A 17,511-nucleotide genomic window follows, 5' to 3' on the forward strand; every position below is an offset into this window, starting at 1 on the left:
AACCCTCCTGTCTGCCCTCCTGCAGCAGAGAGGATGAGGGCAGGGTATCCCAGGGTGGCTGGGCCCTGAGCCCGGTGCGTGTGTGGGGCACGAGGGCTGCGGTGGGGAAGCAGCCGCCTGTGTGGGAGAAACAGCTCTTCTGGGAATTGTCCTTCTGACTCTTCATCTCCTGCAAAATCCTGCATCTCAGGGTTAGGGGAGGGCCTCCTCTGGGTTCAGAGACATCCATTCCCTCCCCATACCATTTATTGACTGTTTATCATGTGTCAGGCACTGAGCTGGACATTTTCACCTATTATTTAAGTTTCACAACAATTCCGTGGTCAGAAACTAAACTGCCCCCCGGGTCAGTTCCTCCCTGGGACTAAATCTAACCTTGATCCCTCTTGCTGTGTTTCCTCTGGCCCCGCCCACCATGGCGGTGGAGGGGATTTTTGCTCCTGTCTTCAGAATTCCTCACCTTACTCAGTGGCCCACCTTATCTTCTCCTGGCTGCCAACCTTTACCCCAGACTTGCCCCATGTGATGAGTATTATGGGGGTGAAAGGAAATGAGGCAGGTTGGGGGCTGGGATGCAGCGCACTGCCCCGTGCCAGACACAGAGCACATACCAGGTGGCAGGGGAGAAGGCCCGTGAGATCAGTCGGGGTAGACGGAGGTGGGTGCAGAACTGAGAGCAGCAGTTTCTCCCTCCCTGTGACCCTTGCAGGGAGCACCACGCCTCACCTGTGGTGTGCTGGCCAGGCAGGGCCCAGATATGCCATGATCCTGTTCTCAGTGACCATCTCTCAGGTCCAAGTTCCAACCCACACATATCCAGAGCCCAGGGGCCTGAGCAGAAGTGGGCAGGGCAAAAGACGGCAGGACTTGTCCTGGACTGTGAAGCTGCCTGTCTGGCAGCTGAAGCCAGAGGAGGGACTCTTACACCTCTTACACCTAGCTAAGCTCCTGGCGTCTAGAGGTGCTCAGGCCCTGACGCCTCTGCCAGGCTCAGTGGGGTTTCACACACCCCGTGGTAGCCACAGGCAACCGTAGTGAATTCACACCCACTTGGTTTCACTGTTTGGACTTTCTAGAGCCGGAGTGATGAGGGTAGGGGTCCCCTCCACTAGGGCTATCCCCCCATCCTGCCTCTAGGACGGCTGGAGCACAGGAGCCACCTCCCCAGGGAATTCTCAGGCCTCACCCGGCTTCCATCCCTCTGGGAGATTCCAGCAGTGACAGCCTGGGCCAATGGGCAAGGGGAATTGGAGTGGTGGGTGGGGCTCTGGTCCCCGTGGGCAGCACCCTCCCCCTTCAAGCAGGCATCATTGATATATGCAAAGCATATGCAAATCACCCAGAAGAGAGACACAACAACGGTGGAATGTCAGAAGAGACCTTGGAGAGGAGCCAGCCTGTGCCCCCTCATTTCACAGGTGAGGAAAGAGGCCCTTGCCAGGAAGGGACTTGCTCAAGGTCACTCGGACATTTGGGCGCTGAGGCAGGATCCTAACGAGGTCTCTTTACTCAGTCCAGTGCTCTTTCCATGACAGTCCTGTCTTCCATGTGGGGGGGCCTACAAGATGGTGAAGGGGTCACAGGGCCTGTAGGGGTTCCCTTGGACCCTTCCCTTCCTCCTGTGAGCCTGAGTAGTGGATGTGGGGGAACCATGGGCAAGGGCGGCGATGATGCCTGGACAGTGGGCGACCAGAGGTGTGGAGGGGCCAGAGGCCGGAGGCATTGGTTTCCGGCAGCCAAGCAGTAGAAGGCGGCAGGAGAACTTGAGTGTCTGAAGCCCAATGTCAGGGCAAGGTGCCCGCTGTGTGCGGGGAGGGGGTGGCGCCCTCACTACACACACATCTCTAAGCGCTCAGAGGCCCCCTTCCGCCTGGACTCTGATGACTATGACTCCTGACAGACCATAATAGTCAACTCAGGCTGGTCCCTTCCGTGGCTGCAGCTCCTTCCCTCCCTCCAACCAGCTTGGCTTCTTAACCTTCCAGACAGTCCTAGAAAGCAGGACAGATGCTAAGGAAAGAAGAGAGACAGGTATGAGGGGGCAGACAGACAGAAAAGGGGAGACTAAGGAGCAGAAGGGGGAGACAAAGAGGAGAGACAGCGGGAAGGGCAGAGGGAGGAAAATGGAGGGGCAGGGATGGGGGGCACCAGGGGGGGAGAAAGTGGGGGGATCTGAGGAGCAGAGGGGAGAATGTGGGAGCAGTGGAGCCGAAGGGGGGCTCCCAGCCTCTGGAACTGAAGGACAAGGCTGGAGCCTGGGCGAGGGGCATAGGAGCCCCATCGAGGCCTGAGGCTGCCTGGCAAGAGTAGGGGACCAGGTCCCTGACCCTCTGCCCACCTCCCCAGCAAACACCCCGGCTGCCGGGAAATCAGTCCTCCCTCTTCTGCCTCCCTCCCTGCTCTCCTTCCCTCCCTCCCTCGGGCCAGGCAAGCGCTGCTTCCCAGCCAAATCCAAAGCCTTCATCTCTGCTTTTCAGAGCTGGGAATGAAAGAAGGGGAAGCAAGTTCAGCCCTCAAACCCGCTGACGGCCAGATTTTTATTATCTTTGCTCGAATGGGCCCTAGGAAGCCAACAAGGGATTCTTCAAAGAGCATCTGAGTGGCTCATTGAAGCCTGCACCTGCACCAGCCCACCCACGATGGGCAGCTGGGCCTTGGGGCGGGGGCACAATCTGTCCCCCACCTCCCACCAAACCCAGAGACCAGATCGGAGGCTGCCTGGAGCCTCACCCTTCGTTCTCTGTGCCTAGGCAGGGGCCACTCGGTCAGGCAGCCAGGCTCAAAGGCTAGACCCAGGCCCACTGGGCCTCTGAGACCGTCTCTGTCCCTCTCTGGGCCTCGAAGACACAAACTAAGGAAGAAATCGGATCTCCTTGCCAGGGCTTGGAGGAGATAAGTGCTTGGGATTCCTCGAAAGCAAAGCTTTAATGGCAAGCTCCAGATCCTTCCCCTGAAATCTCTGCCTGCCCACCCAGTGGCCTCCCATCTCCCTTCCAACCAAGCCGCCCCTCCATTCCCGAGCCCCAGGCCCACTACTCAGGACCCTCAAACCCCAAACACAGCTCCCTCAGGTCAAACCCTCAACCTCGTCTCCCTTCTTTCCCCAAGACCTAACCTGGGGTGGAGATGGGGCTAAAACAGATCTGGTACTTCAAAGAGCCTAGCCCCCTCCCTCCTAAGCTTGGGTTTTGTCAGAGAAAGCCAAGGTTCGAACTGGGCAGACGGCAGCCGCGCCACCATCACCCCCAGCTCTGACCACACCGGTGAGATCGATGCTCACAGCCAAAGAAGGAATCAATGGTTCTAATTAAACCTTTTTTCCAGGGTGGGTCCCTAGCCAGAGAGAGAGAAAGAGAGAGATCATCTGGGGCTCTGCATCACAGCACCCAACTCTGCCCTGTACATATGTAAGAAACATGGAACCCTGGATTCCCAGCAGGAATCAGGCCATGAAGACCCCAGACCCCATCCCCTCCGCGTTAGGCAAGGAGGCGAGCGGAAAGCATGCGGTGGGATCAAAGCTCCCAATGGCTCATTCCCAGGGACCCTTCCCCTAGAAGAGCTCCCCGTCTCCGCTCAGCAGTGCCTGAGACCACAGTTGCTTCTTCCAGATCTCCAGAGCACATGGGGGACCTGCATCTCCATCCCGGCCCTGAGGGTCATCACAGAGAACTGGCCAACATGGTAAGGGCGGAAGGAGCAGGGGTGGGGGGAGCACTGGACAAAGACCCTCTTGTCCCCAAGGCGCAGTGGCAGGAAGCCAGGGCAAAGCCTTTGCACTTGCTGCCAATGGTGCCTGGGTGCCCGGCAGTCTGGGTGGAGGGGGGAATCTTATTCTTGGAACCCCCTCCTGTTATGCTCCATCCCTTGCTTCCACACTAGGCCACCAGCTAAGTCTCTGCCCCAACAACTCCCAGCTTGCCTGGAGCCCTCCTTCCTGTATGAATGCCGGACCCTGACACTTGCCCACAGGGGGCCCAACATCAACTAAAACCAGCAAAAGACCTCACACGGAAACCATAACTGCCCCCCACATATGTACACACGCGCAACCATGCCAGAAACCACCACCATCACAGCTGCCACCAGTGATGACAAAGCCCCACGTTTTCACAGTGACAGTCTCCCTCAAAAGCATCACCAATTCTTTAAGACCAGCAAGAAGGATGGGGAAGGGAATGAGAGAAACTGAGGCACAGAGTTAGACAGCAAAGCAGTTGGCTCAAGGTCACCCAGACCAAGATATCCAGAGTTGGAAAGAAGGCATCCTATCCCCACCCCAAAGTGCTCAAACCCAACACCAAGGAATATTCAGACCCACAAGCCTGGAAGTCTGGTCATCTGCCCCAGACTCCCAGCCCTTATCTGTTTCCCCCTCCCCAAAACAACAGTAGCTCCAACACCTTCTGAAAAGCTCCAGCCAGGAACCCACTTCTCCTAAAGTTGGGGGCTGCAAGGACCTCCTGGTTCCCTCGTATTTGGGAAGAGGGACTGGCAGTCCAGGATCTCCTCCTTGCACACTCCCTGTCCTTGCTCACCTGGCTCCCCTCGGCCCCCGGGGTCCCTCGGTCCAGCCTCCTCCCTGGAAGATCGGGCGCTGCCCTCCGCTGTCCTCTCCCACCAGGCCAGGGCAAAGCGCCGGAGGCACTGCCAGGGCTGCATGGGGAGGGGTGGGGCGGAGGGGCTCGCACCAGCAGCTGCACACACCCCGCCGGGCCCTGCCAGCCGAGCTGCGGAGGCACCCGGCCGGCCCCCTCTGCTTCCACCAGCATCCTGCTGCCCCCACCGACAGGACTCGGAGCTGGCCAGGGAGCTTCTGACGTAGCAAAGGGGTGCGTGGGAGGGGAGGGGGGGTTAGCGCGGCCCCTCCCCAGCCCCGCCCTCTGCCGCTCAGCCTCCGGCAGTCCCTACTTCCTCATTCACCCGAGATGCTCTCCCCAGCTGGGGGCGCCCTCCCCTGCCCTCTGGCCTCTGCAAGGGGAGGGCTTAAGATCAAATGGCCCCTCCCCAGCCCCTCCCCCTCCCGCCAGCCTAGCGGGGAGCGGGTCCCCAGTCCTGCAACTGCTGCTTAGGCTCCCAGGTCTCCAGGGCTAGGGCCTCGAGGTGACTGGGGAGGGGGGTGCGGGGAATACAGGCTTGTATCCTGGCAACACAACCAACCCCAGAATACACTAATCCTCTTCCTTCCCTGGGGGGCGGGCGCAAAGCGCCTACCACCACCATCCAAGGGCGTGCACCCCATTCTGGGACCTGGGGGAAAGAGGCCTTTAATGCTCCCACCACTTCTCCATCCCCTTCGCCTCCCCCTGCATCCTCCTCTTCCTCCACCTCGGATGGACCACTCCCCTCCTCCGCTCTCCTCACCATCCATCTCCCTTCCTCTTTTCTCCCTCCCTCCCCCCTCCACATAAACCCCTTTAAATTTTAACCCTTCGGGCCCCCTTCCCCGGGCCTCACGAGGCCCTCCCCACCCGGTCTCCAGCCTCGCCAATGCAGGACCCCCTCTCTGGTCCCAGCACTCCTCTCGCCCCGGTCCTTCTCCCAAGCCCGGAGCGCCGCGGTCCCCTGCCCCCCACACACCTGCGCCCCGAGCATCCCTCGCCCCGTCGGCCGCCGCCTCCCCGGCCCGGCCGCCGCCCCCGCCCCCGGCCGAGGGGAAAACACACAAAGAAAACAGAAATACCTTCCACTTAAGCATGGAGGCACATTAGGAAGGAGAGAGACAGGGACATGCCTTGGGACGGAGCGTTCCCCATCGGGCGGGGGCGCGGGGGGCGGGGGCCCCGGGCCGGCCTGCCTGGCGCTCGCCCTCTCGCCGCCTCGCGGGCTCCTCGCTGGGCCCCAGCCCCGGGGCGCGGTGCCAGGCGGGCGGGCCGGGGGCGCGGGCCCCGCCGGGGTGGACCAGCTGGGAGGGCGCCGGCGGCCGGGCGTGTGGGTGCGCGCGCGCGCGCGCGGGCGTGTCACCGAGTGTGCGAGAGCGAGTGTGTGTGTGTGTGTGTGTGTGTGTGTGTGTGTGTGTGTGCGCGCGCGCGCGCGCGCCGGCGCGGGTGTGTCACTGCGGGCTGGAGCGCGCGCGGCGCGAGCACGCGCGTGTGGCCTGAACGTACAAAGGGCCGCCGGGGTGGCGGGGAGCAGGGACGGGAGGGGGCCGGCGCCTCGCGCCCTCCAGCTGCACTGCGGGACCCCGCAGCGCGCGGCCGGGCTTGGGGTGCGGGGAGCGCTCACGCTCCCCTCCCCGCTGCACCTGCTTCTTCCCCCCAGAGCAATCCTCAAGCCATGACAGGGACTAATGCCTAAAGTGGGGGCCGGCATCGGAGGAAGGGGTGCACCTGGAGGGTGCGGAAACTTCTCGGCCTCCTAGTCCGTGCGCGCCTTAGGATGGAGAAGCATTCGGGGACGGACGGGGGCAGGGAGGGACTGGGGGAACTACTCTTCAGCCAAGGTGACCTCCGGAAGCCACAGGCGCCCTATGCAGGGAGAGTCTGGACCCTCCTCTGCCTGTGCCGGGACGCCCGCCTAGCTGTCTCCTTAGGCCCGGCTTAACCAAGGGGACCCAGTCCCACGGCGTCCCCTGCTGGGCTGTCTCCTTGCCCCCAGCTCGGGTGGCGGCCCCTCCTGGAGGCTTCTGCTGGAACTGCAGCGGCCCGTGCTGTGAGTGAGGGGAGTCGGCCAATCGGCTAAGCAGGACTACAAAGGAGGGTGCTCCAGCTCCTGCCGCTTCTCACACCTCACTTGGCGACGCCATTGCCACCTCCACCGAAGCCTGCAGAGCGCCAGCGCTGCCCCACCCCTGCCTCACTCCCACCCCCTCCCTGTCCCACCTTGGCCTACCTGTTGGCTCCACAGACTTCTCTGGGTCACTCTGTCCCCTCCTCCTCCTGTCCTTGTTGCTTGCTCTCTCTCTCTCTCTCCGGTTCTCTGTCCTGTCCCTTCTCTCCCAAGCTTCTCTTGGAGAGGGGAAAGTCCCCTGCCCCTTTTATTTACTCCCGGCATTCCCAAAGCCAGCTTAGATGGGCAAGAAAGGGGCACAGCACATCTCTTCGCTATAGGCCACCAGGTAGAATGGCAGGCAAGCATAGGGGCAGGAGAGGAGACCCCACCCCAAGTGGCCCAAATGACAAACCGGTTTCCCCACTTCCTGGTCTACCCAGTTGCAGCCTTAATCCAAGCTCTCCCACTTTCCTTCCCACCCCCCCACCCCCCACCCCCGGCCTGCCCTGAGCCAGCCACATGCCTGGCTCGGGGCAAGTCTGATGCCCCTTAGAGATTAATCTCCAGTTGCAGTAACTTAGGTGACTGGGCCAGGGTAAGGAGAGGAGGGGCCCTTCCCAGCTCCAGCCGGACAGCTAAGGAGGGCAGCCAAGAGCCGTGTCCTGGACACACCGTCTGGGCACACGACCCCAGCAGTCGGCACCCTGACTTCTTCCCTCCTGGGCCAGCTGCCTCTCCCTCTGCCAACTGGATGGTGCCCATCTTTTGGCCTCTGAGTGTGCTGTGGGCACTCATCCAGCTCCCTGCTTGGCTGCCTGCCCAGGATGGGCATGGGAGGCAGCAGGCCCTGTGTAGGGGAGGGGTCGGCAAGGGGGCGGGTGACTTCCCCTCAGCTGCATGGACACCAGTTCCCAAGCCTCTCAGAGCCCAGAGGCTGGGGACTCTCGCTGCTGGTCCTCCATCCAGGTCCACAGCTCAACCACGCAGGATGCTGCCCCTCCCCTCCCCCTCAGGTCCCCTGCCATGAGACAAGTTCTCCTCCCTTCCCCACATTGTGCCCACCTAAGTGGAAGGGCGTCAGCGTGTGCTTTACCCATATTCTCTAATTTAATCCTCTCAACAACCCTGCGGAAGTGGCTGTTTTCAGCCCCGTTTCAGAGAGAAAGGAGTTGAGGCTCAGAGAGGCATAGCCACTTGCCCAATCTAAGAATAGCAAAGGTGAAATTCAAACCCAGACTTGCCTGATTCCAAGGCTCCCAGCCTCTTTTTCTATCACCACCACCATCTCCTAACCCTGTGGGCTGCCAGAGGCAGGGGCCTAACTCTGATACACATCTCATGACCAGAAAGTAAAGAAAGAGGGTAAAGACACAGTTAATGTCAGGGTTAGGGAGCTGGGCATTATCCTGGATGATGGCTGGAAAGATGCTTGTCCTGTCACATGGAGGTTTTTCTGGCCTTTACGCTAGATGCCAAGAAGCCACGGGCTCGGGGACTTGGGGAGGGAGGCTCTGTGACTTAGCCCCCAGAGACTGGGAATAATTCCAAATATGACATCAGTGACCTCCTGCATCACGAACGCCCCCCCCCCATAGTTAGAAGATTAAATCAGATTCAGGTAACATTTTTTATTTGTGTAGTTCACTTGTTAGAGACATAGCGTAAGCATTTCTGATCATCTTCATAGCTGTGAGCTCACTTGACCCCCTCCTCTCCTCAAAGCAGGACAGCGGCCTCCATGGGTCCGTGGAGGGGTGAGAAGGGATACAGCTCCTGAACAGGAAGCTTGGGGCCCTCCCCTGAGGCCCAAGTTGAGCCAGAGGGCGGATGGCCTGACACCAGCCACCCTCACTGACCCCACTCGATCCTCTGTCCCATGTCCCAGGGAAGATAGGTGCCTCGCTCCCTCCCACCCACCCTCTACCTGATCTCAAAAGCCAAGCTCCTGGTGTAGGGAGGAGGCTGAGGAAGTCATCTCCTCTGATCAGGGCGAGGGAAACACAGGTATTATTTCTTCAGCCGAGAGACCAGAATTGCTTCTGGAAGCTGGCATGGTGCCCGGGCACAAGCAATGTGCCAGCTGTCTCCACCTGAGATGCCTCAGGTGCCACCCTGCCCCCACTCTCATTCCTCAACGAGTAACTTCCCTCTGGCCTTTCTCCCCTGTATCTCTGGCATTGCGCTTGATTGGGAGGGGGCTGCTGGCTTGTTTGAGGGATTGGAACAGCAGATTGTTACCCACCTTGCCACCCACCTTGCCCTTCTCACTCCATGCATCCTGCTCACCTTTTCCTGGGAGCCCACAGGAGCGAGGTTATGAGGGAGAGCCCTAGAGGTGAGAATTCTCAGCCTCACTGCTCCTTCCCCAAGGGTGTTTGGAACAGGGTTTGCGCATGGACAAACATCTGGGCAGGAAAAGGGAGATGGGGCTGATCTCGGTTCCCCGGCCAGAGATTGAAGCCAGGCCACGGCAGTGAGAGTGCTGAATCCTCGCCACTCGACCACCGGGGACCAGTGGCCAATGACAAGACCCCTGGCCCTTCAACTTTGTAGAAATGAATTCCCACAAAGACCAAAATTAGTGAAACAAGTAAAGTGTTTATTAGGAGGAAAAAGAGTACGTGTAGACAGACACACGGGCTGACTCAGAGAGAGTCACACCAGCATGGTAGTTTGAATCATTTGTATGGAGCATTTCTTCTGGGTTTCCTTCGGCCAATCACCTTGCTTTGCCTGGTTCTGAGTCCGTATTGGGTTTATCTTAGGGTCCTCCCGTGTGTGCGTGCACCTCTTAGCCAACATGGATTCTAGTGAAGAGGCCTATGGGTGGGTTGACATCACTCCCTTTCTGACCTCCAAGGAGCCTTTCCGTGCATGTGTAGTCAGGAAGTTCTCCTTGACCTTGAGAACGAGAAATACATGGTCTCTTTATCTCTTATCTGGGTAGGGCTCAGCTTTCTCCTCTGTCCAGCTGCTCAGCCTGGGGCCCATCTATCTCCCACCTCAGGGCCTGGGGTGGGCAGAGGGGCACATGGGCCTCTAAGGAAAGCCACAGGGGAAAAGGTGATGTGAAAATGATACTGGGACACCCCAAACTGCTCACTCTGCCACCTCAGAGTCCCCCACCCCAAATCCTCAAGAAGGCACCCTGCCAGGAGTGTTATTGTCTAGCTAGGGCATTTCATGAGCCCCATTTGGACCACCCAAACTCCACCAAGGGTGGCCCAAAGGCGCTGAGGGGGCTGTGGAGAGCCCTCTTCTGGGGAGAGAGTGACCAGGGGCAGTGAGCTGGCCTCTGGGGCTGGTTTGGGTTGGGGAGCTGAGAGGTGGAGGTTGCCTCCCTCTGCCCCAGACCTGCAGACTTCCGACCACAGCTCAGTCTCTGAGAACCTTGAAGCCTCCTCCCGCATTCCTCACTCTCCCATTCCTCCTCCCACCCTATAGGAGAGAAGTAAAAGGCAGTAAGTTTCAAAAGACCTCCCTCCGTTCCCCTTGATCCCCCCTCCCTTGCTTGTTATTGTCATGAATGCTAATAAGCCTCAATAATTGATGTCCTCATTAGCACATCAAACCCACTTTCTGAAGAATGGAGAGTAAAAATGGAAGGGGGGAGGTTCTCTGGGGTCCTAACTGTAGCCAGCCCCCTCCAGAGAAACTCATCCTGGTGCTTCCAATAGGGAGGGACCCCACTAGAGGGACTTGCGTTGAGAAACCTCGATGTCCCCCTCTGACTGAGAATTTCCTGAGCACAAGGCTCTGTCTTCCCTATCAGATGGCGAGCAAGGGTCTTGTCTGTCCCATCAGACTGGGAACACTGAGTCCCCCCTCATTAACTCTGGCTCCTCCTCAGGGCAGGGCAGTGGTTCTTAAACCAAAGCAAGAATTAGAATCCCCGGGCTTCCCTGGTGGCGCAGTGGTTGAGAGTCCGCCTGCCGATGCAGGGGACACGGGTTCGTGCCCTGGTCCGGGAAGAGCCCACATGCCGCGGAGCGGCTGGGCCCGTGAGTCATGGCCGCTGAGCCTGCGCGTCTGGAGCCTGTGCTCCGCAACAGGAGAGGCCACAACAGTAAGAGGCCCGCGTACCGCAAAAAAAAAAAAAAAGAGAAAGAATTCGAATCCCCTTGGGCTTCCCTGGTGGCGCAGTGGTTAAGAATCCGCCTGCCAATGTAGGGGACACGGGTTCGAGCCCTGAACCCCGGTCCAGGAAGATCCCACATGCCGCAGAGCAACTAAGCCCACAGCAACTGCGCCACAACTACTGAGCCTGCGCTCTAGAGCCCGCGGGCCACAACTACTGAAACCCACGCGCCTAGAGCCCGTGCTCCGGGACAAGAGAAGCCACCGCAATGAGAAGCCCGCGCACCGCGACAAAGAGTAGCCCCCGCTCGCCGCAAGTAGAGAAAGCCCGCACGCGCGCGCAGCAACCAAGACCCAACGCAGCCTAAATAAATAAATAAATTTATTTATTTTTTTTAAAAAAGAAAAAAGAATTAGAATCCCCTGGAGGCTTTGTGAAAACGGGGGTTGCTGGGTTCCACCCCCAAAGTTTCTGATTCAGCAAGTTTGAGGAGGGGCCTGAAAATTTGCATTTCGACCAAGTTCCCAAGTGTTGCTGCTGCTACTGCTGCTGGGCAGGAACCACACTCTGAGAGCCAGTGGGGTAGGGACTGACTTCTTGCTTTCCCAGCTTCGGGCTTTGCCTGCTAGTGGGACAAGTGGCAAGTCACTGCAGGGTCTGGCACACAGGGAGCGTCCAGGAGAACCCTGTGACACAGATGAATGTCCCTCTCCTCTCCTTTCCTTAAACCACCACCAAAGCCAATTCCTGCCACCATAAGTGCCCCTGGTGACTCCTTCCTCCCCTGACCTTGACCTTTGAGGGCTGGAGGTGGCCAGAACTGGATCTCCTGCCCCCCAGCTGCCTGCCACCATGCTCCGTGCTGCAGATACCAGTGGGTCTCCTCCTGGGAGAAGGAGGGAATAAAGGTGAGGGAGAGGATTCCCAGTACCCCACCTCACTTTGGGATGACCTCCCAGGGCCTCAGTGGGGAGAGGGGCTTGTGGATGTAGTCCACAAACGTGCATGCAGCTCCCCACCTCCTTCCTTCCTACTCAGCCGCCTAGGCATAGAATGAAATGAAAGAGAAAAGAAAGATGAGGAGAAGGGAGTAAAACAGGGAGAAGGAAGGCAGTTTGTATCTATCCTTGAGAGGACATACCGTGAGACACTGGATCCCAGGTGGGCCACAAGCCCAATTCCTGCAGTACCACACCAAGCTTGGCTTTGAGGCTCTAGATTTCACCCTCTGATCCACTTGCTTGGGAAAAGAAAGGGAACACACACCGCTACTTCAGCCAGCAGCCTTGCCAGGACTGCCAACCAGCCTTAGAAGCCTATGGTGGGCAGCAGGGAAATGGAACAGGTATCATCCTCACCTCCTTTACCCATGTTAGCACCTGGTGACCATCTCCTTGCCTTCCAGGGTCACAACAATCACCTGTTTAATAATGAAAGTGGGTGGAACCCTCATCTATTGCTGGTGGGAATGTAAAATGGCTCAGTAGCTGTGGGAAACAGTTTGGCAACTCCTCAAAAAGTTAAACATAGAATTACCCTATGACCCAACAGCCCAAATGTCCTTCAGTGGATGAATAAACAATTTGTGACCTATCCACACAATGGAATACTATTCAACCATAATAAAGGAAGGAAGTACTAATAATACTGCCTTCAACACGGATGAACCTCAACATTCTGCTCAGTGAAAGGATCCAGACACAAAATGTCATGTGTTGTGTGATTCCACGTGTAGGAAATATTCAGAATAGTAACTCCATAGAGATTTGCCTGGAGGAGGAAGAAATGGGGAGCAATTACTTAACGGGTATGGGGTTCCCTTTGGGGCTGATGAAATGTTTGGGAACCAGATAGAGGTGGTGGTGCACAACATGGTGAATGCAGTAAATGCCACTGAGTTGTTCACTGTATAATGGTCAATTTCATGTTATATGAATTCCATCTCATAAAAAAAAAGAGTAATGAAGCAGGCGTTTCCAGGGAGTTCATTAAGTAGACCCATCTGCAGATTTCAGAGTCTGCCTTCTTGGGAAACAGGAGCTTGTACCCACATGAGTTACAGCCACTCCCCATGGTCTGGAGCACCAGGCATCCTCTCTGAACACTTGGAAGATGCTCACAGGACCCCAGGATGCAGTTTTCTGAACCCAGACTGCATCCTAGCAGCCTCCTGCTCTGCCTGGCTCCCATCCCAAGGGAGCCTCCCTTTCAGGTTCCTGCTTCCCAAGCAGGCAGCAGATGCCTGACCGAGCGCTAAGGAGCTCAGCTTCCCATCTTCAGCTAACATCGTGCCATCTGCCCCAGCGGCAGGCCCACCCCTCGCTGATCATCTGGGTCCAAACACAGCTTTAAAAAGCCCTCTGGTTTTCTTTCCCACAGATTATTTTAATCAGCCCCTAAGTGAGCCCCTTGTTCTCTGGAATCTCACACTCCCCCCCAGTCCTTTCCCCCTAAGTTTGGCCCTGGGCTGGCTCCTCTGTGTGCAGACGGGGAAGGGAGGGGTCTTAGGATGAATCAGGCACATTTGTTGCTCCCCTTGGCTCTAAAGCCCCACTAGATCCTTCCTAGTGACCTTTAATGACCACTTCCTACAGCAGAGGAGTGTGTCCTTTGGAGACCTTGAACCTTTTGAGGTCCTGACAAAAGCTTTACACCCTTCCCTAAACAAATGAACATACATGTCCAGCTGCAAGAAATGTGTTGGCCTCCCTGACCTCTGCAGCCCATCCAAGGACCCCTAGAGCAGGGCTACTCAAAGTTTGGTCCACAAGATGAGTACAGAAATGAAGAGCCATCCTTGAGAAAGCTTTATAGCGATTTAACATTGCCACACGTCCCAGTGCATGATCATTTTTGCTGTGTTTTATAAAAACAACATGGGTTCGGGCTTCCCTGGTGGTGCAGTGGTTGAGAGTCCGCCTGCCGTTGCAGGGGACACGGGTTCGTGCCCCGGTCCGGGAAGATCCCACATGCCGCGGAGCGGCTGCGCCCGTGTGCCACAACTACTGAGCCCGCGCTCCACAACAAGAGAAGTCACCGCGATGAGAAGAAGCCTGTGCACGGCAACGAAGAGTAGCCCCCGCTCGCCGCAACCAGAGAAAGCCGCGTGCAGCAACGAAGACCCAACGCAGCCAAAAATAAATTCATTTTTTTTAATTTATAAAAAAATAAAACAACAACATGGGTTCACAATCAATTGGATATTAAAAAAAAAAAAAAAAGGTCCTTTACCAGAGAGAATTTGAGAAACACTGCCTTGAGGATCTGGTCACCTCAGGGTAGACTGCCTGACCCACTCAGCAGATTTCTTAGGTTCGTATTTGACGCCCTCCATTGCTCTATCCCCAGTCTTTCCAGCCTTATCTCCAGCTACCTCCAGCAACAAGACGCATGCACGCGCACACACACAAGCATACACACACGCACACGCGCTCTGTGTCTTCCCTTTACTCTCCGTGCCCTTGTGCATACTGTTTCCCACTTTGGGCTTGTCCTTTCCTTCCCCTGCACCTGTGGACATGTGACACCCACTTCCAGGCCCAGCTCAAATCTCACGTCCTCGATAAAGCCTTCCCCAGCACTGCCCTCCTCACACATGCACACAAACACATTTTAGCTGACGTTCCGTCTCCCCTGGGTTTTCTTAACACCCACTTAGCTTTATTCGTGACCATCTGTCTGCTCCTCGCAGGGCAGAGCTTTCGTCCTCTTGGTCCCCTCTGTCTTCTCCACCGTCCAGAGCATCTGTGCTCATGGATTCTGGGCATTCTGCTGCCCTGATTCTCCTGGGCCCTCCTGTGGCTGCTCCTCCGTGCCCCCCTATTCCTTGCTGGGGGAGCTTCAAGCAACTTCCCAACATAGGACTCAGGCCTCTATATCACTCCATGCCCCATTCATCCCTGGCTTCACCCTCCTTACCCGGGGTCGGACCTTCTCAGTAATAAACACTGGTATATGACTGGGGCCAAAAATTAGTTCATAAGATTTTAAGGACTGGAAAAAATTAATTTGACCTATTTTTTAAATGGGAAATTCTATTTGCATGTGATGCAAAATTCAAAAGGTGCAAAAAGAAAAAGTCGGTTTCCCCATCACTGTCTCTGTTCCTGGTCACCCAGGTCCAGCACCAGAAGCAAACACCATTCTCAGTTTCTCGGTCTTTCAGGGCTTGCCTGTGTGTTCACAAGCATTTCCTTTGTGTTCTTTTACCCAAATGACAGCATACGATCAACATAAACTAGAAGATTGTTTTGCACCAGCACATATAAAAGTGCCGCGCTGACAGATGTTTAGGCTATGGTGCAAGATATCCTGCTAGTTACTTTATATTACACAACGTGAGTTTATCTGTAGAATAAATTCCTAGAAGCAGAATAGCTGGATAAGGGGTACATGCATAAGAAGTGGTTTAAATATGAAACATTACTTCTGGTTTTGCCCTGATCAACGGCACCAGAGCAACCAATTTTTCCCAATTTGGCCACTTATTTCTCTTGTGGTGAGCCAGCTGGGAAAACTGAGGCAGAGACACAGACAACCCCCAACCCCCCACCCCACACCCTGCCCCGGCACCTGGAAGAATCGAAAGTTGGGCAAGGGACCTGTAAGCAAGAAGTCCAGCTTCTCAGAATTAGAAAAATGCCCCAAGGATCCTGCCCATCTTGAGAAACAGGGAAGGAGAGGATGTCTAGCCTAAAAAGGGAAAAGCTAAAATAATGATCACCTCATGTGTGAAGGAGGAGAGAAGCCAGAGAACACCCAAGGGGTTCCATGTCAGCAAGAGAGACTGAAGTTAGCTCCCAGTGTGAACTTCCTGCCCAACACACAGTCCTGGCACCAGGCAAGGACAGTGGGTGACTCCCCACTCAGGGATCAAGAAGCCAAGATTAAGGGTGGAGGCCTTGCCAGGCCTGCTGGGAGGCAGAAGGCTGGAGCAGGCGACCGCTTAAGCCATCCTGTGAGGACACAGCCTCGCCAAGGTGGAAAGTCTGAGAAGTGGATTAATTAAGGCAAGGCCCTTTACGGTCTTCAAAGCAATCCCATAATCAAGCCTTTGAGGAGAGTAAGCAGGGATTGTGTGTTCCCCATTCTGCTGATGAAAAAACCAAAGCCCAGAGAGGTTAAGGAACTTGCTCGAGGCTTCACAGGTGAACCCGGACTTGAACCCAAGCTTTCAGCCCCCATGTCCAGTGAGATGGCCTCCACCGCCCTGCCTCTTGGGCTGGAAGCTTCGCAAGATAGGACCCAGGCCTTGGTTCCTCCACCAACCTCCCCAGACCCCCTGTACCCTCACTCCTCCACACCGCCCTCCCCACCAACACCCCAAACACACAGCCCCAGAACAGGGCGGAGACGGCTGGGAGAGGCTGCAAATCCCTCTCCTGTCTAACAACTGAGCTGGGGAGGAAGAAGGAGATGGGAACAGGTCCCAAGCTCCCATCTCACTCATCCTCGTGTCTCCGTCTCGGCCTCTCTCGTGATAGGAAAGTAGGCCAGTTTGGAATATGTCACGGATATTTTCAACATCCCCATCTGTACTATACAGCTTTGCACACAGCCAAGTGGGTGGAGTCAGAGCCTTCCTGCCGGATGAGGGCTACACCTGCTACCTCTAGGGCTCAGAGCCCACATGCAGGCTGGGGACAAGCACAGGAGACCGTGGAGGGCACTGGGCAAGTGTTCAGCTGCCTGGACAGGGTAGGACAGGAGGCCAGCTGTGTCTGCCCTCTTCTCAGAGCAAGAGCAGAACAGCTGTCACCTGTGGACACCATCCCACTGGCCCCATGAGCAGTGTGCCGGGTGGCCTGGGGGTTGAGCCATTTCCTGCAGGGGAATGGGTTTGAAAAGCTCTATGGGTGGGCTTCCCTGGTGGCGCAGTGGTTAAGAATCCGCCTGCCAATGCAGGGGATACTGGTTCGAACCCTGGTCCAGGAAGATCCCACATGCTGCGGAGCAACTAAGCCCGTGCGCCACAACTACTGAGCCTGCCCTCTACAGCCCATGAGCCACAACTACTGAAGCCCGCACACCTAGAGCCCATGCTCCGCAACAAGAGAAGCCACTGCAATGAGAAGCCCGCGCACTGCAACGAAGAGTAGCCCCTGCTCACCGCAACTAGAGAAAGCCCGCGTGCAGCAACGAAGACCCAACACAGCCAAAAATAATAAATAAAATAAATAAATTTATTAAAAAAAGAAAAAGCTCTATGGGAGAGGTGATTGATATTTGAGGTGGACCTTGAAAGGAGAGCTGGACTTTGCTGGGTGGAGAAGATGGGGGAGGGTGTTCCCCGCCAAGGGGTGTGCTTGGGGTGGGGGGCTGGGGGCATAGAGGGCTGAGCCGGAATGGCAGCAAGAGAGACTGGGTAGGGGTGGGCTAACACTGGAGAAGAGGCTGTTAATGGTGAATGCCCAGCTAAGAAGCTTGGGGTGTGCCCTGCAAGTCCCCATGAGGCTTTTAAGTACCATGATTCAGAAAGAACCTGTAGCAGTGGGCAGGGAGGAGTCACCCGGGGAGACGCAGGGGTGCAGGGGGTGAGTGAGTGTTCTCTTCGAGCCACCAGCCACCCTGACCACATCCTTCTCCAGTTCGCTGCGAGGGGCACCTCTCCTGATTGGGGGAGGGGAGACCAAAGCAAGAAAGGAACTCTTTGCAGAGCTGTTGGAGAATTGCCAGATTAAAGGGGCCAAGGTCTGGGTGGGAGTTGCATTTCGAGAGATTCT

The 17,511-nt window shown here is 56.6% G+C and overlaps 1 protein-coding gene and 1 long non-coding RNA gene across 16 annotated transcripts in view; one reads left to right on the forward strand and one right to left on the reverse strand.

Annotated features, from left to right (window-relative positions):
• The window catches only part of SRCIN1 (SRC kinase signaling inhibitor 1), a 67,826-nt gene extending 61,988 nt beyond the window's left edge, over positions 1 to 5,838 (reverse strand). For 4 of the 14 annotated variants that reach the window (XM_067716565.1, XM_067716566.1, XM_067716567.1 and 1 more), the window contains exon 1: positions 4,539 to 4,814. In XM_067716565.1, coding sequence (XP_067572666.1) covers positions 4,539 to 4,662 — 124 coding nt within the window. In that variant the 5' untranslated portion in view covers positions 4,663 to 4,814. Of the gene's footprint in view, positions 1 to 4,538; positions 4,815 to 5,683 lie in introns of those variants that run through there. The other 10 variants (XM_067716575.1, XM_067716577.1, XM_067716580.1 and 7 more) reach the window with 6 other exon arrangements.
• On the forward strand, positions 1,309 to 16,931 carry LOC137212759 (uncharacterized). Of its 2 annotated transcripts, none has more exons than XR_010937611.1 (3): positions 1,309 to 1,418; positions 3,612 to 3,684; positions 16,694 to 16,931. It is a non-coding gene; the product is annotated as an uncharacterized lncRNA (long non-coding RNA). The 2 variants fall into 2 exon arrangements; XR_010937612.1 differs by lacking the exon at positions 16,694 to 16,931 and adding an exon at positions 13,721 to 13,994.
• The last annotated feature ends 580 nt before the right edge of the window (positions 16,932 to 17,511 follow it).

This window comes from Pseudorca crassidens, chromosome 19 (genome assembly GCF_039906515.1).
Source record: "Pseudorca crassidens isolate mPseCra1 chromosome 19, mPseCra1.hap1, whole genome shotgun sequence".
In the NCBI taxonomy this organism is placed as follows: Eukaryota; Metazoa; Chordata; class Mammalia; order Artiodactyla; family Delphinidae; genus Pseudorca; species Pseudorca crassidens.